Source organism: Canis lupus, chromosome 23 (genome assembly GCF_048164855.1).
Source record: "Canis lupus baileyi chromosome 23, mCanLup2.hap1, whole genome shotgun sequence".
Classification (NCBI taxonomy): domain Eukaryota; kingdom Metazoa; phylum Chordata; class Mammalia; order Carnivora; family Canidae; genus Canis; species Canis lupus.
The window spans coordinates 51,060,688-51,083,515 of record NC_132860.1 but is presented as its reverse complement, the minus strand read 5'-3'; the positions used below and the strand labels follow the sequence as shown (position 1 = coordinate 51,083,515).

Below are 22,828 nucleotides of genomic sequence, written 5' to 3'. Positions count from 1 at the left end.
TTTCTCAAGTCCAATAGGTATCTTTATGTCCATTACTTTAAATTCTCTATCAGCCTTGTTACTTACATGTTTCATTTAGATCTCTGGCCATGGCCTTGTCCTGTTCTTTCATTTGGGACAAATTTTTCTGTCTTCTCATTTTAGGAAAGTCAGCTATATCTCTTGTTTTTGAGGGTAATGGCCTTATAAAGATGAGGTCCTGCAGTGCTCTATATAGTGTCCCCTGTTCCCCAAGGCCTGGAACTTCTGGAAGTATCTCCAATGTGTGCTGCACATGCTCTGCTGTTGTGACCTGGCTGCTTTATCCTTCAGGCCAGTCATCTACAGAGGTTTCTTTGCCTGTTGTAGGCAGTGTTTGGTCCCCGTCTGAATGTGGTGTGTTTTAACTAGATGTGTTCTAGTCTGCTTGTGAAATGAGATATACTGTTACTGCTGCCAGAACCTAGCTCCAGAAAACTCTTGCCTTTGGGGATGCAGTGTTAGCAAAGATTTTGGCTAATCTTCTGCAGGTGGCATCCTGATGTTCTGGGACCAAGGCAAGCACAACTGGAAGGGCAGTTCCACTAGAGCATGGGGGGCAGGGCTTGGGTAAGCAATGTAGGTAGTGTCTGCCCCACAGTGGTTCACACAGGTGGCTCTGAGACTATGCTGAAGGGTGGGGGAGGGAAATGGTGCCTGTCAGGTCCTTTGTTCCTAGAGGCGTCTCTTTGTGAAGCTGCATCTCTGGGACATGCTCCAAGATGAGCAAATAACCTCTCCACTGGGTGCCTCAGGTGCTCTTCAGGTCACTGTATGCCTACAGGCTCTCTGTTCCACCTCTATAAGAGCAGTCCCATTGCCTCCGGGCTCTCCAGGAGCCAAGCCTGCTGACCTTTAGAACTCCAAGCTGTAAGCCCCACTAGTTGCTGGAACTCACAAAATTAGAAATTTGGCTCCTCTCACTTTCCAAGTCCACTGCTATAGGAATTCATTTTCTTTTTTTTTTTTTAATTTATTTTTTATTGGTGTTCAATTTACTAACATACAGAATAACCCCCAGTGCCCGTCACCCATTCACTCCTACTCCCCGCCCTCCTCCCCTTCTACCACCCCTAGTTCGTTTCCCAGAGTTAGCAGTCTTTACGTTCTGTCTCCCTTTCTGATATTTCTCACACATTTCTTCTCCCTTCCCTTCTATTCCCTTTCACTATTATTTATATTCCCCAAATGAATGAGAACATATAATGTTTGTCCTTCTCCGACTGACTTACTTCACTCAGCATAATACCCTCCAGTTCCATCCACGTTGAAGGAATTCATTTTCCTAGTGTGTTTCCCCCAAGTGTTAGTTAGTTTGTCTCTTGCCCTTCTCCACAACCATGGCTCCCCTTGTCCTGACTGCAATGGCCAGAATCCATTCTTTCCCAAACTGTGTCTCTGCACTTCCTGCCTTTTTTGATGTGGCCTCTTCTCTACTTTTAATTGTGGAGTTTGTTCCACAAGTCTTTGGATCAATTTCTGGTGTGTTTAGCATGATTTAATAGCTATCTAGTTAATTTGTGGGATGAGGCAAGCCTAAGATCCTCCTATTCTGCCACCATCTTTCCTTCTATTCTCTGCCCTTTCAAATTCTCACTTCCTTATTTTTCCACAGGAGACTTTTTCACACCGATTTGCAAATGCAACTTGTATAAAAGTGATGGTAATCCTGTGTCACATGTTGTACACATTCCCAAGCACTTAGCCTTTTGATTTGATTTAATATTTTTTGAATTAAAATTATTTTGATGCATTCTAGTCTTTCTACATTTCCTTTATGATCTCTTCCTCTTATTTCATATTTTGAAAGAAATTATCCAATTACACATCAAATATTACTTCTTTTCATTTACTATAAAGTGTATAATTTTAAGAAGTCTGTTTCTAACTATGCTTATACTCTAATGATCTATCAAACTGATGGTCTTGTAGCTTTACCAGCACAAGGTAATCCCAAATTCAGTCCTGAAAACGGGGAACCACTTATTTCCCATGAACAAATCAACAAGGAGTCAGCTGTGCAAGTGAGAAGGCACAGAGCAGTCTTTCTGAAAACAAGAAGCTGGGTACTGACAGAAGTACCAGAGTTATTCTGGAAAAGGACGGAGGTTACAGAATTAAACACATGTATGGCAGCATCTCTCTACAACAGGTTTGATTGCTGGAAGGGTAGAGGGAAAGAAAACAAGGCACATTTTTTCTTGTCTACATTATGTCTTCTGAGGAGCTGCTCTGGCACAATTTGTGTTCTCCTGTGGGCTATGACTTCTGGAAAAGAAATATGTGCCTGTGTGCACGTGTGTAGTGGGGCAAGTAGAGGATGCTACTAATCATATTATAGTTTTTTTCCAGGCTCAACTAAATATAGAACCAGAACAGATATATTCTTTTCTACCATAGCCTAAGCAATTTAGGGTCGCTAACAAGCCAATACAGAATTAGATTGTCAGGGAAAATTGAAGCATATCCTCTAGAGAATTTTAAAATCAAGATACAGTTAGCATGTCTTCGATGGTTTAAGCAATGTCTAAGTGTGGCCTCTCACATCACCAAGAATCTCAAGAACATATAAGCCTTTAGAGACCCTAAAAAACACTGCCGATTTAAAGGCAGTATATTTTTAAAATGGCACCTGGACATAGCCCTTGATATGGCAGATGGTAGTGTACTGGTGATAATTAGGGGAGCCTTTCTTCACATGACTAACATCTACACAGTGTTAGATGTGTAGATGTCTCTCCTAGGTTTCTTGTAGTGTAATGCCCAAAGAGGTACATGAGCATTAAAGAAGTTTGGAACACGTGAACATAATATTAAGTTACAATACAGTATTTCATAAGAGTAGATATGTCTATGAAAATTCAAAATATGATTTTTCTTAATGACAATTTTTTCACTCTTTCAATTTAGCCAGAAAAATCTTTCCCTCAGCACAAATTGTATATTAACGTATCCTATTTTAATAATAAGTGTTAATAATAAGGTATTTGTTATGATGAACATATGTTTAAATATCATATATTCCCAATATTAAACTTTATTTTTAAAAAGTTTTTAAATGAAGAAATTCAGTTCCTTCAATGAGAATATAAGAGGACAGAAAAAAGGAAACAGAAGTAAAAGTAACCCTCCCAAGCCTTTTGACTGTGGTTCACTGCATTCAAACACCAACTGGTCAAGCGTGCCTGGTAGGTAAACATGGAGGTAAGGCAAATAAGAAAAGGAATAGGGGAGCAGAGAACCAGATTGATTTTGATAAGCAATGCAGTAAGGTAGATGGCTTTGCTAAAAAGATTAGAAGGAGGAATTGAAAGAAGTTCTTGACTGTGATACCTAGAAGTAGAGACAGAAGAGAAAGAAGAGACTGGAAGAGACTCAGCACACTATAAGTTTCCCTGCAAAGGTCTGGAGAACAGTAAGGAGCCTCTGGTGAACTAGCTCAATGACTCCCAACTCATAGCTCAGACACCTCAGGGGGTTTAGTGTACGCTGTGCTTCAAAATTTTATTGCTGCTAAGATGATAATGGCAAGAGGGTCCAATTTTTTTTAAGTATATCGCATCACTGGAACTGGAACTGTATTATACCTTGGTAAGAGGATTACTCTGTTTTACTACAGTTAAAAACTACCAATGAGAATAAATATTTCAGAAAAAAAGAAGAAATGGGCTGCTTAAATGCAAAGATGTGAAAATATCTGTTGACTTGTTTTTTAAGGAAACTGATATAAAATAGAGATTTTAAAATGTGTAATTGTGTATATATTTTCCCCTTAATGCAAAAACAGTATCTTAAAAGGAGATATTTTTTAAAAAGCTATTTCATCAGTTTGATAGGTCCTGCTGTCGAAAAATTGCCCAATAAGAAGAAAAGAAAAAAATCTTATTTCATTCTTTCTCAACTTTGTATGAAATAACTAGTCTTTTACTTGGAACTATTAATATTAAGGGTCATAAAGCATGTGAAATGCTCAGCACAGGGTCTGTCCACTGTAAGTGCTCAATTAACTCTTAATGTCATCATTTTATAAAGAGCAGCAGATTCTGAGATACTATCACCTTTGGAAATATGGAATTCACATAACTTAATGCTAATGTTCTTTTCACATTTTGAGTGGAAAAGCTTACCTCTTGCAAATGAGATTCCTTTTTCTTTGCAGACAAATTTAAATGTTTATCAAGAATAGAATAGTACTTTTCACTCTCCTTGTCAAACTTCTTCTTTCCATCCTAGGGGTAACAATAACAACAAAACATTCTAATTTAAGAATAAAACTGAATTCTTAACATTCCCATCAAATATCCAATATAAGTATTTTATAAAAACTTAGTGAGCTCCAACAATGTATAAAACTTGACAGCGTAAGAAAAAGGATGTGAAACAAGTCATTTGAATATGTATTCAAACGTATTCAGATATTCTCAAAAAAGTTCATGAAGCATGGAGGGAGGCAGGCTGGCTACAGTAGGATCCTTCTGAGAACTTTGGAATTCTCACCAGGAGATTCTGATCTAGTACATCTGAGATAGGACCAAGAGAAAATGTCTCATTTTATGCTCTTTGGTGGTGTTGATGAGTTAATATATAATTACTTTAGAGAACCACTCACACAGATTCTTTTCAGGGCATCATTATTTCCCAGCTACAGAAAGATATTTCAAACAGTTTATTCTTGATGGGGGGAAAACAGGTAACATGAATTAATTAAAAGATGGTTCAAAGTCAAACCAAAAAGATTAACAACAACTTTATCATACACTCGTCATAAACCTAACAGCTGATCTTTATTTATCCTAAAATTGCATTGTTTTGTAGGGAAAACTATAACCAGGCTGGCCTTTTGTGGAGAAGGAGGACAACTTTACCTTCCATCTTGTGGCACACTCTTATTCAAATGCAAGTGGAATAAAATCCTAAAGGGGATAAGACACACCTGGGCATATAATTTTCTCCAACTATAAATACGTTATCCACTAGGTTATTTTTTTATAAGATTTATTTATCTATTTGAGAGTGAGAGAGTGGGAGAGCACAAAAGTGGGAGGGGCAGAGGGAGAGAGAATTTCAAGCAGACTCTGTTCTGAGTGTGGAGCCTGACATGGGGCTTGATCTCATGACCCCTGAGATCACGATCCCTGAGATCATGATTTGAGCCAAAATCAAGAGTTGGATGCTCAACTGACTGCACCATCCAGGCACTCCATACCAGGTAAGGTTTTTTTATTTTTTTCCATTTGAGTCCATATGAAATAAATATTAGGCAATCACACTCATAAATTTTATTGGTCAAAGAAGTACTCTTCCTTGCTTTTATTTCAGTGTTTCTGGAAGTGCAATACCTAGACCACTTTAATGAGAATCAAGTATTTTTAAGCCTATTCAAAATGTAAATCCCTACTTCCCCCATCCAAAGATTCAGGAATTATTATTTAAAACAAGTTCTATAAATATTATGCATAATGCTTTACTTCATTATTTGCTTAAGTATTCAAAAGAGTTTAATAAAAAATAATGGATATGTGCCTATTTCACAGCAGCACATACTAAAATTGGCACAATACAAAGAAGACTAGCAGGATGTTGACATGCAAATTCATGAAGTATGCTATACTTTGGGGAAGGAGGAGATAAAGGCTTCTAGTTATGGACTGAGCTAAGTCAGCGGGATGAAAGGTACAGCATAGGTATATAGCCAATGGTACTGTAACATTGTTGTATGGTGACAGATGGTAGCTAACTTGTGGCAAGCAGGGTGTAATGCATACAGCTGTCAAATCACTATGCTGCATACCTGAAACTAATGTAACATTGCTATACACCAATACAAAAATTTTAAGAAAATAGATGGATAACTGTATAGATGCGTAGGAGGAAGAGGAGGAAAGAAAAGGAGAAAGGGAGAAGACAGGCAGGCCCCTGGCCTGTCTTTCCACTATCTGAGGTTGTCAGATTCCATTTACTAGATCCAAGTAATTCTACTTTGATCCACTGGCACCTCTAATGTTTTTAACTCACCATGATCTAGTTCCAAATATGGAACTTTAGAAAGTTAGCTGATAAAATTACACTGAAAGGGAAGAGCAAGTAGGATTGTACTGTAAAAGTTCAAGTCACTTTTAGACCATTTAAGTACTCTTATGTTTGTAAATTAAAGTATTAGACCAATAAATGAGAAAGGTCAAAATTTCCAAAGGATTTTTATTCCAAAAGGAGAAAATGTTTTCTCCTACTAGGAGAAACACAATACAAAAATCAAGAGTGGCATTCACACTCAAAAAAGGTCTACTGAGAAACTCATATCACAAAATATGGAGTAGCAGACGCAAAAGCAAGCAGAGAGGTCCAAGGTTCAGGACGGGAGGAGTTTATCCTCTCTACTGTTGGAACAAGATAACCTAGATGAACATTTTACCTTTTGCTCAGTGGAGCTCACTTTTCAATCTGGCATTTCATGCCCACAGTTGACCTGCCCACTCCATCTTTCAAAAAGCCTCTCTCACTAGCACTTTTGAGCTCCTTTTCTTTTTTCTCTCCAGGCCATCTCTCCTTTGACATAAGTGCTCATTTTTTTCCAATTTCCACATATTCAAATTACAACCACTTTTAGCATCCAGTTCATACAGGCCTCATTCACAAGTCCCTTCCATCAACTCTCTCTCCCTTTTGGGTGCTCACAGACCTTATACTTGGGTTTCCTATGGTGTTCATGTTTCACACACTATAGCAGAGAAATTCATATATATACCCTATGCTCTTTAAAAACTGAGTATTTGAGAGAGTGCTCAATAAATACTTAATGAACAAGTGAAATTCTTCCATATTACACTGGGCACCCCAGTCCCTCAAAGGTACTCCATTTGTTTAAAAAAAAAAAACAAACCACAATATCCATGATGCAGGCAGAATTCTACATAATAGCTAAATTCAATCCCAACATGCAGAACCACCAGGGTGGAGGGAGGCGGTGGGCTACCAGTTGCATTACAGTATAGCACACAAGACTGACTCACTTTCATCTTATGCTACGGGACTTAAAATTTCTTGCTGTGCATAGAAGAAACTGGCGAAGAGAACACAGCTGTGGCGACAACACTAGTATCTTTGTTTTCAGTTAGCGTTTGATGGCATTTTTGGAGACATTAATTCAGTGCCAACATATCAGCATTCCTGGCAATACAAAAATCATTCCCAGAGCACTTCTGGGACTCTTATTCAAACCCTGGTGCTTCACGTGACCAGGCCAGAAAAAAAAGATCTACTCAAAGATTCCAGTGATGTAGACAACAGACACATACTCAGATCTAGCATAAAATTAAAGAACTGAGTAGGCCACATGAAGGACAACTATAATGTGGGGAAGCATGTTCTTGAAAATAAAGAGCATTTCTCCTTGAAATTCACATCTGTCCTAAAAGCCATGACAGGCACTCCTAATGTAAGCCAAGTCTCATTTGGACTTAGTAACTAACTTAACAGCATATAGCTACTTCTTATCTTTTGTGTTACATGTTCTGCACATCAAGCTAAGAATCTGCCCTGAAACACATGCTGGAAGGGAAAAATAACCCATGAATCTTTATTAAATGCTGTATGTGCTTCCGGTCTTATTGTCACAGGATGACTCAAAAAATGGAGACTACGTTACAGTGTTACATTTTCTGTAAATCCAGTTAAGTGCATTTGAACTAGGTAAACCATTTAAAATGAAGTCATATATGTGTGTGTGTGTGTCTGTGTGTATGTATATAAATACATATAAATATATATGTCATATATATGTATGTATACACGTGATGTCTGTGTGTATATGTATATATACATATATATTTATTTATATATATGTGTGTGTATATATATTGAAATTTTTAAAGTAGATCATGCAAAATAGGAAATTAGTCCCCAAATCCAATTTTGGCCAGCAAAAGTGTAAGACAAGTTCTGGTCTGCAATCAGTTCACTTTCCAGATGACACTACCTTTACTGAAAGCACAGTGCTCATATGATATCTTAGCTTCTAGGATATTAGCAGGTGTGGTTGTGCACACCTTCACTTTATATAGCAAAGTAAGGAACGGCAGGGAAACTCCAAGTGTCAATTTTACTCCAAATTTATATATACAGCAAATAACAACAAACAAAAAGAGTCAAATATTTATAAAAACTACAGGTCTACCAAGCAGATAAAAAACATGAAATCAAACATAATTGTTAAAAGAAGGCCAAATCAATCCCTTCCACTGCTATAAGAGAGTACCAAAGATGAAGAAGATGAAGAACAGATTCTACCACAACGTTTAGAAAATCACAAATAGAAATCCTCAAAAGGTTATCTAATTGTAAATTGTATTTTTTTCCATAGAACTACTGCAAAGTTTTGTTTAAACAACTGTCAGCAAACTTTATTTTAATGTTGCCATGATATAAATGATTAAAAATTTAAAAAGTGAAAAAATGCTTTCTATATTTCTTTTTTTTTTTAATGTAGCACATGGGGCACCTGGGTGGCTCCATCAGTTAAGCATCTGACTCTTGATTTCAGTTTAGGTCACAATCTCAGGGTTCTGAGATCAAGCCCTAAGTCAGCCTCTATGCTGGTCATGGAGCCTGCTTAAGATTGTCTCTCTCCACTCTGCTCTTTCTCTCTCTCTCTCTCTCTCTCTCAAAAAAAAAAAAAAAAAAAAAGACATTTAGAATTTATACATCAGATTTTAAGACTATTTCAACATTATAATTACAAACCAAAATACTTTGAAATTTCCCATCCAACTATTTACATTGTGTTAGTATTATAGCCATTAGCTAATAAGCAGTTTGTGTATATTTTGAAAAAAATTCTTCAAATGAATGAATAGCAGTAGAAAAAATAATATGAAGAATAATGATTAAAATGAATAGCTAAATTTTTTTAAAAAGATTTTATTTATTTATTCATGAGAGACAGAGAGAGAAAGAGACAGAGACATAGGCAGAGGGAGAAGCAGGCTCCCTGCGGGAAGCCCGATGCAGGACTCGATTCCAGGACCCCAGGATCCTGCCTTGAGCTAAAGGCACTGAGAGGATAAGTTATAGCCTTGACTGCCAATCATGGCTAGACTTCTTCTTAGGATTGGATTTACACACTGATTAGAATGGCAGACCAGGGTGACATCACCATCTCTAAGTCCTAGGAGTGCTAGATGCCAGGAAATTCCAACTATATGCTGTGTAGGAGCTTCCTGAGGCCCATAGGATTTTTGGTATCCGAAACCCAGGTTGTTGAGAATCTTAGTATAGCTTACACAGCAATGTCTCTCCTGTGGTGACTGTACCCAATCATTCCCAGTCTCCCCAACCACTGCCCACCCAGTCTTTTCTCCTCAATCTGCTGAAACATAGGCATTCCCAAGGGTCTCCTTTCTGGGTAGCTGTAACAGTATAATTCACCCACATCTCCCCTATTTCCAATTACCCCACCACTGCCACCACCAGGTGATCAGATTCATAAAGACCAAGGGTTTCATATTTGCTTTTATGAAGAACTTCTACAACCTGGAATGATTAAAAAAAAAACAAACAGAAATAGAAATGAGAAAAATGAAGGTATAAGACATAGAAGAGGAAAGTCCAAAGGGTAACAAGCATCTGAAGAGTTTTTTTTTTTTTTTAAAGATTTTATTTATTTATTCATAGAAATGCAGAGAGAGAGAGAGAGAGTCAGAGACACAGGCAGAGGGAGAAGCAGGCACCATGCAGAGAGCCTGACTTGGGACTCGATCCAGGGTCTCCAGGATCACGCCCTGGGCTGCAGGCGGCGCTAAACCGCTGCGCCACCGGGGCTGCCCTGAAGAGTTGTTAAAACTTATTAGTAATTAAGAAAAAAGTAAATTAAAATATTGGAACATCACATTATGTCAGATATTGGCCAAGAGTTAGAAGGCTGCATTAAGGTACTTGTTGAGGAGTGTGGAGATACAGGAGATATTATTGGTGAGGAGGATGGTGGTGCAGCCTCTTTAAAGAGAGATGTTGCAGTAGTAAGTGGCCCAAAGAACACAGAAATGTCCATAAGGAAACTCAAATGAAGATATGTATCTGTGGGGACAGGAAGATAGCCAGTGTATTCATTTTTTTAAAAAGATTTTATTTATTTACTCATGAGAGACACAGAGAGAGAGGCAGAGACACAGGAAGAAGCAGAAGCAGGCTCCCTATGGGGAGCCCGATGCGGGACTCGACCCTAGGACCCCATGATCATGCCCTGAGCCGAAGGCAGGTGCTCAACCACTGAGCCACCCAGGCATCCTCAGTGTATTCCTTAGTGGACATAAAACAAACTTGATGCAGACCATGGAGTGCTAGGCAGAAGGTAGAAGGAAATATTAAGTGCTGACAGATTAAAACACAACTCTGAGTTAAAAAACACAAAACAGGCAAGTAACACTAAATCATTCATGTAAATTAAAAAGCCATGCATACAAAATGGTGACAATTTTACCAGAACAAAAGAAACAAAAATATACATATTAACTCTTAAAAAAGGCTGTTGTGTAAGGAAGAAAATGAGAATGAGGTATGAGTAAATGAATATAACAAGAGAGGGCTGTGAACTAAAGGACAACAGATGAAAGAAGGAAATTTAAGATTTTATTTATTTATTTGACACAGAGAGAATGAAAGAGCAGGAGCAGGGGGAGGCACAAAGTGAGAGGGAGAAGCAGACTCCCCAGTGAGCAGGGAGCCCGATGTGGGGCTCGATCCCAGGGTTATGAGATCATGATATGAGCAGAAGGCAGAGGCTTAACTGACTGAGCCACCCAGATGCCCCCCATATTGGTGTTTTCAATCAGAGCCTAACAGAACTGGGAGAAGGCAAATGCCTAACTCCAGCCCCATCTGGCCCTTCTGTCTCATCTAAAGGGGAGAAAAAAAGAGTAGGGAGGCAAACTGAGAGGCCAAGTACACAGTTAAGGAGCACAGGTTCACCAGATATAGGACCTCAGACACCTCACTACTAACATTACTAAGGCCTAGTTCCTTTTACCACATATAGCATGCCCAGTTATCAAGAAAAAGTTAAAGACATACTAAGAGGCAAAACCAGTATCAGCATCAGTCAGATATAGCAGAAATGTTAACATTCGTCAGAGGAAAATATTTTTAAAATTATGATTAATATACTAAAGGCTCAAAAGGAAAAGTAGATAACATGCAAGAATAGAGGAGTAATTAAGTGGAGATGGAAGTGCTAATAAGAAGGAATGACAAATGCTTGAGATAAAAAACACTTAAAGAAATGAAGAGGAGGAGACTCTCCTTTGAGAGTCTCATTAGTAAACCGGATATGGCTAAGCAAAGAAGCTTAAATGTTTATCAATAGAAACTTCCAAAACTGAAAAACAGAAAGAAAACAAAAAAGGCTAAGAATACACATACAAACAAAAACCAGAACATTTAAGAATTGTGGGAGAAGTAGAAAAGGAACCAACAGAAAAAATAAGCAATAGCTGAAGCAGTAGTGACTTGAGAATTTTTCCGAATTATTATCAAACACCAAACTACAGATCTGGGACACCTGGGTGGCTCAGCGGTTAAGCATCTGCCTTCAGGCCAGGGCATGATCTCGGAGTCCTGGGATAGAGTCCCACATCAAGCTCTCTGCAGGGAGCTTGCTTCTCCCTCTGCCTGTCTCTTCCTTTCTCTCTGTCTCTCATGAATAAATAAATAAAATCTTAAAAAAAACAAAAACAAAAACAACAACAACAAAAAACTACAGGTCTAGAAAGTTCAGTACCAAGTAGGCAAAATGCCCTGAAAAACTATACCTACACATAATAGATTTAAGCTGCAGAAAATCAAAGATAAAGACAAAATTTGAAAGAAATGAGAGGAAAAACACCTTACTATAGAGGAACAGAGATGGGAATTTCAACCAGCTTCTCCATGGAAAGTACGTAAGCAAAAACCAACCAACCAACCAACCAACCAACCAAAATAGAATGAAATATTTAAAGTGCAGGAGGAAAACATGCCAAGAAATCTAGTTTTCTGCATTCTGTGAAATTCTCCTTCAAAAGTCCAGACAAAATAAAGACTTTCTCACCTAAACAAAAACTGAGGAAAATTTGTTGCCAGTAGATTCACCTTGTAGGGAATGTTAAAATTTCTTAAAGGACAAAGAAAATTATATAGTCAGAAACTGGAATATACATAAAGAAAGAAAAGAGAATCAAGGAAGGAATAGGTGAGGGTGAAATAAAAACTTATTTTTCTTATTCTTAGCTGAGCTAACATAATAACAGCTTCTTCAAAATAATATTCATTGGGCAGCCTGGGTGGTTCAGCAGTTTAGCGCTGCCTTTAGCCCAGGGCCTGATCCTGGAGACCTGGGATCGAGTCCCACGTCGGGCTCCCTGCATGGAGCCTGCTTCTCCCACTGCCTGTGTCTCTGCCTCTCTCTCTCTCTCTCTCTGTGTCTCTCATGAATAAATAAATAAAATCTTAAAAAAAAAATAATAGCATCAAGAATGTATTCAATTCAGTATGCTTATGTAAATCCTTGCTTGTGTGTGAAATGAAGGGCAGCAATGGTATAGGCACAGGATGGAGGAATCAGAAGAATTTTGTTATGATCAGGTATTTGCACTACCTATGAAGCAATATAGCATTATTTGAAAGTGGATTTGGAATAGTTGTAAATGTATATTGAAAATTCTAAAGCAAACGCTTAAAAAGAAAAGAAAAGGAAAGGAAAGAAAATGAAATCATATAAAATACTCAATTAAAACCAGAAAAGGAAGAAAAAGAATGGAAGACAAAAATAGAAGCAAAGAACAATAGCAACAAATAGAAGATAACAAATATGGTAGCTATTAATCCATATATATCAATAATCACTTTGATCATCAATGTGTGTTAAACACACAGATTAAAACATAGATTGTCATAGTGGATCAAAAGAAGGAGACTCAATTATAAGTTGTTTATAAGAAGCCAACTTTAAATATAAAGACATATATATATTAAAAGTATAGGAATAGAGAAAGATATACCCTGCTAACACTAATCAGAAGATAATAGGAGTAGCTATGTTAATTTCAGACAGAGCAGGAATTTGCTTTGAAGCAAGGCAAAAAAAAAAAAAAAATATATATATATATATATATATATATATATATATATATACACACATAAGGGATAAAGAGGAACATTACACAATGATAAAGAAGTCTGTCCTTCCAAAGGATGTAACAATTCTTAATATGTATGCACTTAATAGCAAAGCATCAAAATATGGGAGGCAGAAATGAACAGAACTTCAAGGAAAATAGGTGAATCTACCATCATATTTGGAGACTTCAACACCCATCTATTAGAAAATCAGTGAGACTGCAGTGAAACAATATGACCAATCAACTGGATATAATGGACATCTATAGACCACTTCATTCAACAACAGCAGACTCCACATTCTTTTCAAGCTCACATGGAACATTCCTCAAGACAGGCTACATTTTGGGCTATAAAACACATCTCGGTAAATTTAAAAAAATAGAAATCATAAAATGTCTGTTCTCAGACCTGGAATTAAACTAGGAATCAATGACAAAAAGATAGCTAAAGGGAAAAAAAATCACAAAATACTTAGAGATTAAACAACACACTCCTAAATGACTTAGGGCTAAAAGAAATCTCAAAAGAGATTTTAAAATAATTTGAACTAAATAAAAACACAACTTACTGAGCCCTGTGGGATGCAACAATGGCAGTGATTAGAGGGAAATTTATAGCACTGAGAGATAGTAAAGGGAACAAATGGATGAAACAGGGACAAAGAGAAGAAACAGGATGAAAGACAAGATGATGAGGAAGTGGAGGATGCACTTAAGTTACTTTAGATTTTCGAAGAGAGAGAAGTTTTTGATGGCTTTCAATTGTCGATCTTCTCTGACCGTGGGAAGACAGGCAAGATTGGAATCAAGAAGGTGGATAGTGTCTGGTATGGCAAAAAAAAAAAAAAAAATAGAGCGTGGGGCAGAGATTGCCTGCTATAAGCTTGCATGCAATCTTTAGTGAGCAAGAATAATGAAAAAAGTAAAGAAAGAATGGAATGGAACAAAGGAAGAAAAATCCAAGTGTTTATTACTGAACTAATCACAGAAGCAGGAAGAAACAGTCAGGGGCTTAGGTAATACCGTACACCTCTATTCAGGTTTTATAAAACCAACACACCTCAGGACATTTTAAGCAAGATTTATCTGCTAGTTCCCTCCCATACTTGGCCAAAATGTATTCCACTACAGTAGGAACTCTCCTGCACTTCAGACTATCACCTGGTCCCTCCAGCAGTTATGGGAGAGGCCAGGACCCAGGACCCACAGCCTCACTCCATCTAATCTAGATGTGGTGAGAAGAGCTATTGAGCCTGTGCACCAGAGCTGTAGCAACTCCCACTGCAGTGAGGTGATGGGCATGTGGGGCTGGAGCCAGGCCCTGACCAGGTGCGAGGGGCAGAGGTGACAATCCTAGACCAGGGTTATCAACTGAGCAAGCTCTAAGGACCTGGGAAGGGCTCAAACTGTGCCCAAAACCAATAAACACACTCCTGAGATATAGATAAAAGATAATCCCTTTATTGAGTATACTATCTTCATGATTTTTTGGTAATGAAAATACAACATTTTCAAGGCATTTGCAGACTCACTGATGACCTTGCTCTCTTGAGCCAATTTTGTATATTTACCTATCATAGAGCTTTCTCAAAATGAGCATCACAGCACAACTGCTTAGTTTAAAAAAAAAAACAACCCCTACTTCCTGCCCAAACCTCAAGTGCCTAGGTCATTGTCATAGATAGCTATAGGGGCCAAAGCTAAAAACTGCCCTTTCCTGAGTATCAGTTCATGGAATTCTTAATTTCTACTGTTTTCATCAGAAGCCCCTTTTGACAGAGCCCCATTCTTTTTCTACAGTAACAGAACCTCTAAATTGTAGCAGGGCACACAGGTGCCAAGAGTGAAGAGTATATTTCCTAGTCTCTTTTGCAGTGATGTGTGTCCACATGACTAAGTTTTTGTCAATGAATTTGACCATAAGCATTCCATGGCAGCTTCCAGAACACTTCCAAAACTACCCAGTGCTTCTCTTCCTTCAACCTTTCCTCCCCCAGGGGAAGAACATGCTCAAACTTGCACTGTAAAATGACATCTCTGCTCACTTCCTCTGCTCTTCTTCCTTGACTTTTAACCTTGGGATCACTTCTTTTAAGAAAAAAAAAAAAAAGAGTTGTGCTTTTATTTATTTTTAAATATTTTATTTATTTTTCTGAGAGACAGAGTGAGAGAGAGCACAAGAGGGTAAGAGGGGTAAAGAGAGTGGGGCAGAGGGAGAGGGAGAGGCAAGGAGCCCCACTCAAGACTTGATCTCAGGACCCTGGGATCCTGACCTGAGCCAAAGGCAGAGGCTCAGTCGGTTAAGTGACCCATCATCCAGGTGCCCCAACAGTGTGCTTTTAAAAGAACAGTTCCAGGAGAAAACTTATTATTGCAGATATTTCTGTATAAGGTCTAATTTGCATAACTAGACTGAAGGGCTCCCCAGTATAAAGATGAGAGAGAGACAAAGACATAGAGACAGAGACAAACAGACATTGGTTTTGATTGATTGACTGATTCACTCAACATATTAACTGTGTTTTAGGCTGAAGAGTCTTAGACTAGGCTATAAAAAAAGTCCACTGTGTAAGTGCCGAATGAATGACTTATTCAATTCTGCAAACACTGTCAGTCTAGCTATCCTCCTGGTTTTATTACCAGTTGTAGTACCCTGGACACAGAATGGTTAAATTCTGAGGTCTTAGTCATCTTATCTGTCATATATAAAAGAGCTGGATTCCACAACTTCAGGTGAAGCATCCTGGAAGCAAGTAGAGCATAAAGAAGTAGTTTCTTACTCAAAGCACAAACATGGCTGTTTCTCTGGAGTTGCTGTACCTAAGCCTTTCCCAACACAGTCACCATGAGAAACACTTTAGAAGGCTGGTCACGGTATGACCCTACCCACTAGCAAACAATCTCTGCTGCAACAATATAAATATTAATAGTTAGGAAGGTGGAGGTTGTAAAAAATATCTACTCTGGCACTTTCAGTCAATACCATTTTAGCTGCTCATCTGTCTTATTAAGTTTGGGGTTTTCAACTCCATTGGCAAAGTCCCTTTCTCAAAATGTCACATTAGCTGATGAGAACAGTCAAAAGCTTAAAGGAAAGAGAGAATTCCCTGAAGGCCGTTACTTCTGAAAATTGTCACGATAGTGAAATGTGGAGGCTGGGTGGTAATGGCACCACTTGGTGACTTTCAAGTCTCATGGCTTAAACCACAAACTTAAGGAAAAAAGCAGAATTTTCATTCACAAAATATACATTTTAAAAATATTTTACTGTACAATTTCAGCATTCAGTAACTGTGTCTTAAGTTTAATTACCTACATCACTGTTTCTTTATAATCAAGAATTCCCTTTGTCATATAAAACATAATAAGAATAGTTAAGAAATGCTGTCTTTGTAGTCTAGAGTCACTATCTTGTGTCATGTGAAGTTACCAACATTACCATTCCTACAGCTCACTAAAGTCTAAACTATGTTAGTAATTATGCTAAAGAAGCGAGGCCTGGTCATACCTAACTCTATTAAACTGAAATATACTGAAAGACTATTTTGGTAGAATACATTTAGACATTTCTTCAAAATGTAAAAGCAGAAATGTGACTGAAAAGTCTTTATTTTCACTGAAATATGACCATTCTAAAATTCAAAAACTGTCACTTTCAAACAATGCTTAATTCTTTCTTAAATTATCAAAAAATACCAGGGGGGGAAAAAACAGACTTCGGTTAATAAAAAGTATGCTTAACTCATCACAAAATGATCCCTTATTTCCCAAGAAATACTTAACAAGTGTTTTTAATGACAATCTTAATCCATTTTTAAGACTCAAAACAATCAAGTTGTGAAAATGAACAATATATATATAGAAAAGCTGAAATAAATTTTTCCATCAACTATGCATAGTGCTTGATTTAAGAAATATGGTTTTTCTTTACTAGGAGATTTACCAGGTAGAATTAGTAAAAGTAATTATTGGGGGAGAGGGCAGAGACAGAATCTGACGCAGGCTATATATCCAGCGGGGTAGGGCTCTATCTCACCACCCTGAGAACATGACCTGAGCTGAAATCAAGAGTCAGATGCTTAACTCACTAAAACCACTCCAGCACTCCAGGAAAAGTAATTCTCAAAAGCTTAGTTCTGTAGTCACAAAAAATGCAAAATTAATTATTACCAATAATCTGTTTGACTCCTTCTTCCAACTATTAAGAAACCAAACAATATAAAAAAATGCTTAGGATCTATACCCTAAAAACTATAGAACACTTCTGAAAGAAATTGAGGAAGACACAAAGAGATGGAAAAATATTCCATGCTCATGGATTGGCAGAATTAATATTGTGAAAATGTCAATGTTACCCAGGGCAATATACACGTTTAATGCAATCCCTATCAAAATACCATGGACTTTCTTCAGAGAGTTGGAACAAATTATTTTAAGATTTGTGTGGAATCAGAAAAGTCCCCGAATAGCCAGGGGAATTTTAAAAAAGAAAACCACAGCTGGGGGCCTCACAATGCCAGATTTCAGGTTGTACTACAAAGCTGTGGTCATCAAGACAGTGTGGTACTGGCACAAAAACAGACACATAGATCAACGGAACAGAATAGAGAACCCAGAAGTGGACCCTCAACTTTATGGTCAACTAATATTCGATAAAGGAGGAAAGACTATCCACTGGAAGAAAGTCTCTTCAATAAATGGTGCTGGGAAAATTGGACATCCACATGCAGAAGAATGAAACTAGACCACTCTCTTGCACCAGACACAAAGATAAACTCAAAATGGATGAAAGATCTTAATGTGAGACAAGATTCCATCAAAATCCTAGAGGAGAACACAGGCAACACCCTTTTTGAACTCGGCCACAGTAACTTCTCACAAGATATGTCCACGAAGGCAAAAGAAACAAAAGCAAAAATGAACTATTGGGACCTCATCAAGGTAAGAAGCTTTTGCACAGCAAAGGATACAGTCAACAAAACTCAAAGACAACCTACAGAATGGGAGAAGGTATTTGCAAATGACGTATCAGATAAAGGGCTAGTTTCCAAGATCTATAAAGAACTTATTAAACTCAACAGCAAAGAAACAAACAATCCAATCATGAAATGGGCAAAAGACATGAACAGAAATCTCACAGAGGAAGACATAGACATGGCCAACATCCATATGAGAAAATGCTCTGCATCACTTGCCATCAGGGAAATGCAAATCCAAACCACAATGAGATACCACCTCACACCAGTGAGAATGGGGCAGATTAAGAAGGCAGGAAACCACAAATGCTGGAGAGGATGTGGAGAAAATGGAACCTTCCTGCACTGTTGGTGGGAATGTGAACTGGTGCAGCCACTCTGGAAAACTGTGTGGAGGTTCCTCAAAGAGTTAAAAATAGACCTGCCCTACGACCCAGCATTGCACTGTTGGGGATTTACCCCAAAGATACAGATGCAGTGAAACGCCGGGACACCTGCACCCCGATGTTTCTAGCAGCAATGGCCACAATAGCCAAACTGTGGAAGGAGCCTCGGTGTCCATGGAAAGATGAATGGATGAAGAAGATGTGGTTTATGTATACAATGGAATATTCCTCAGTCATTAGAAATGACAAATACCCACCAGTTGCTTCAACGTGGATGGAACTGGAGGGTATTATGCTGAGTGAAATGAGTCAATCGGAGAAGGACAAACATTATATGTTCTCATTCATTTGGGGAATATAAATAATAGTGAAAGGGAATAGAAGGGAAGGGAGAAGAAATGGGTAGGAAATATCAGAAAGGGAGACAGAACATAAAGACTCCTAACTCTGGGAAATGAACTAAGGGTGGTGGAAGGGGAGGAGGGCAGGGGGTGGGGGTGAGTGGGTGACGGGCACTGAGGGGGGCACTTGATGGGATGAGCACTGGGTGTTATTCTGTATGTTGGCAAATTGAACACCAATAAAAAATAAATTTATTACTAAAATAAAAAAAATACTTAGGTACTGTGATTTTCATAGATTTAAATAAATCTCCAAAGACGTTGATCTCTCCATGGAAAATAAATTTTCTATTAAAGGATATATTAGCTTTCCTTCAGTTAACTAAATTGAATAGAGCAATCATCTGTACTATCTGTCAATTATTTGTGATTTGAAGATTTTCCTCACCTTATCTATGGCCTGTTGGTCATTCACTGTGGTCTATTTTCAAGTAAGTGAAAAGGAAAACTTTAGCCTAACTTAATCTACTTTGTATATCATTAACAATACTCTCAAGTTAATTGGAAAGTCCATTTTAATGCAAAGGCTAAGAACTGAAGTTATTTGTTCTTTCCTACAGTCCAAATATTGTCTCTCTATATCATGTAGCCCAACGTCAATCACAGACTAGGAACATCTGAATGAAATTAATTCACAATAATAAAAGATTAAATTTAAAACCGAAACACTCAAAGGCCTAATTCAATCCCTTAAACACAAATACACACAAACACACACACACACACACACACACACACACACACACACACACACACAAAATGTTTCTCTAAAGAGCAGTGTGGTTGAATAAGGATTCTGTCATTTATCATAAAATGATCTCCCAACTCTCCATAGAAATCATATTATTCAAATGTTCCTGGCATTGTGGGGAACATATGATGAGCACCAGGAGGAAAACCCAAGGTGAAGGAAATAACAAAGTTCTTTGAATTGCTTTTAAAATACAAGCGTGCCACATGGTGACCATCTGTTCTCCATCTCCAGTTGAGGAAGTAGAAGGAAATGGACTGAGTCTGAGACATTTAGGTTAATCATAAGGATGAATTCTCAAACTACTTAGTATACCTGACTACGCTGGTAGACATGAGGTAATAACAAGTGAAACCAAGTAAGCCAGAGAACTTCCTGAGACCTCAGTTACAGACTATAAATGGAAAACCAGAAATAAAATGTGCTTCTAAAAGCAGACTGAAATCAATAGCCAAGTTGACAATACCTGAGAATTATGATGACTGAGTGAAACCTGACACTTTAACACTTTTCTAGAGGCTGCTGTAAGGTTGTCTTCATGAATGTCACACTCTTCATTTGGTTCTAGGCAGGTATCATACATAGTTCCATTTGTAGTTACAAAGACGGCTTCTTTTTTTATTATGCTTTTTAAATATAGGCCTAAATACCAGATTCTGCCGTGGGAATTTGAGAGAAGCCTACAGCACTATTTTTTTTTAAAATTGGATCAGTATAACTGATCAATTAGCAAATATAATATTCAAGAAGCAGACTGCTATTGGTTATAGTCTGATACAGACAAGGAGCTACCCTGTCAAAGCTTCTGTTTTTAGAATGTTCTACTCACAGGGCATAGCTAGCCTTCCCCAACAGTGCTAGTTCCAAAATACATAAAGTAAAATGCTTATCTTTCAAGGTACTAACATGGTTGCAACTTGTCCAGTGTCTCTGTCCATATTACATAGGGCTTTCAGTTCAGGACATTTAACTATATATTTTTCCTTTTAGGGCTTTCCCCTGGGGATCATCTAAGAAAGGCTACCCTTCCCCCCAAACATCCTGATTTATTCAATGATACTAAGTACTCAGGCTACTAAGGCCCACACATGAACAAGATATACTGCCTATTCTGGAGTCCCTCATAGTCTAGTGTAGGGAAGAACTGAAACAGAACAAAAATAATCAAACACATTGGTCAGGCACTAGTGACCAGCTCACAATCAACATAAATCAAGACATGGGCTAAAACCAAAAAAGCAATTTGGAAGATAAATTATGGCTGCCAACACTTCTGTACATCCTAAAATGTTTTAGAGCCTAGACACTTTATGTTTACATTATTCAGAGATATCTTTACTGGGATGGAGGTTGAGGGACAGAGAAGAATCATATTTATTTTAAGGGAGATTCCTCTGGTACCAACATAAAGGAAGCATTTGAGAGGGTAAGTACAGGTAAGAAACAACTGGGGATGTACAGGAAAAAATAAAAAAGTACCAATTCAATAAATCTTTCATGACTTGGTGGCTATATGGACACGAGGAGTGATGTGAGGTATAAAAAAATGACAGAGGTTTCTAGCTACAAAAAAACCAGGACATTTTTATGGTTATTTCATGTACTGAGATCAGGAAACCCACCCTTGTCTCATACTCCTCCTTTTCCTTAAACATCTACCTCCATAGGTCCTACCTATGATTTATGGCTCTAAAATGCAGAAGTAGAAGGTTTAGAATACATTTCAAAATTATTGCAATAATTTAGGACTTTAATGTCTCCCAGTTAAACTAATTAATACCTACCTGGTCTTCCTGCAAGTACTGGTGCTTCCTCTGTTACCTACATTTTCATTAGAATAATTAAAAGAAAACACAATTCCTTCTATAACGTGCCCCTTTGTAAATGGTTCCCCAAAGCCAAGGAACAAAGTTCAAACCTCTTAGCCAAGTAAACAGGCCTTTCAGGATGCAGCACTTCCATCTGTCTTTGGTCTTATCTCCAACACTTCCAACTTCCTATCTCATGCTCTAGTAATACCAACATTCCTGAACTTCTTCCTACATACCATTAAAATCTCTTGCCTGCTTTGCCTACACTCTTTGTTCTGCCAGAAAGACACTTCTTCCTCTGGCTAACTCACTCATCCATCAAGACACCTCCACCGTCAACTTCTCAGAGACTGGACTTCCACATTAGATCAAATGCCCTTTTGTGTTCTAAATGAACTTTGTATCTACAGATAGCTCTCAGTATTTATGATGGCATATACATAAAAATCTCTATTTTATCCATCAATAGTTGCTGACTTTGGATTATTTCCTATGGCTTACTCATCTTTGTACTAAATAGGTCTAAGAAAAATGTATACCTGCTATGTACAAGGTTAATAAATGTTTTTAGACCTAATGATCTGGAGACTATATATAAATAGTAGCAACTGAGAGAGGAGAGCGAGGAATGAGAAGGACAGTAAAATAAAATAAACTTGCTATGGGCTACACAGACTTTTGTTCCTGATTCATCTGTGAATAAATGCCCTATGAAATATTTTCTTGGGGGACGCCTGGGCTCAGGGTGTGATCACCAGTCCGGGATCAAGTCCCACATCGGGCTCCCTGCATGGAGCCTGCTTCTCCCTCTGCCTGTGTCTCGGCCTCTCTCTCTGTGTGTCTCGTGAATAAATAAATAAAATCTTTAAAAAAAAGAAACATTTTCTTGGAATTACAATTAAGCCATGTTTTTGATAATGCTTCCTTTTGTGGGGGTTGAGAGTAGTGATACTGACTTCCATATTTGGTCTCCCATCTCCCTTTCTGGCACAGAGCTCCTAAAACTATTCTGAAATTTCTTAAAAATGCTAAATATGTCTTGATATTTATAATAAGACCACTTCAGCCATACCTGAATTTACATTAATAAGGCAACTTTTGCAAAGCCCCTAAGGATGAGAGCTGGTTGTCAGTGGAGACATCCATGTGATTATAGGATTGAAATTTTCAGTCCTACCCTTTGTCCTACCATAACCTACAGGGAGAAGAAAGGGCCTGGAGACTAAATTAAATCACCAATGGCCAATGATTTAATCAATTATGCCTAAGTAATGAAGCCTCCAAAAAACCACCCAAAGATGAAGTTTGGAGAGCTTCCATACTGGTGAAGACATGCA

At 37.9% G+C, this 22,828-nt stretch overlaps 1 protein-coding gene across 9 annotated transcripts in view; it reads right to left on the bottom strand.

Moving 5' to 3' along the window:
* ARHGAP42 (Rho GTPase activating protein 42) overlaps positions 1 to 22,828 on the bottom strand; it is a 287,751-nt gene that overhangs the window by 100,672 nt on the left and 164,251 nt on the right. For all 9 annotated transcript variants that reach the window (XM_072795140.1, XM_072795141.1, XM_072795142.1 and 6 more), the window contains one exon: positions 4,146 to 4,247. In XM_072795140.1, the coding sequence (XP_072651241.1) occupies positions 4,146 to 4,247 (102 nt within the window). The remainder of the gene's footprint in view (positions 1 to 4,145; positions 4,248 to 22,828) is intronic.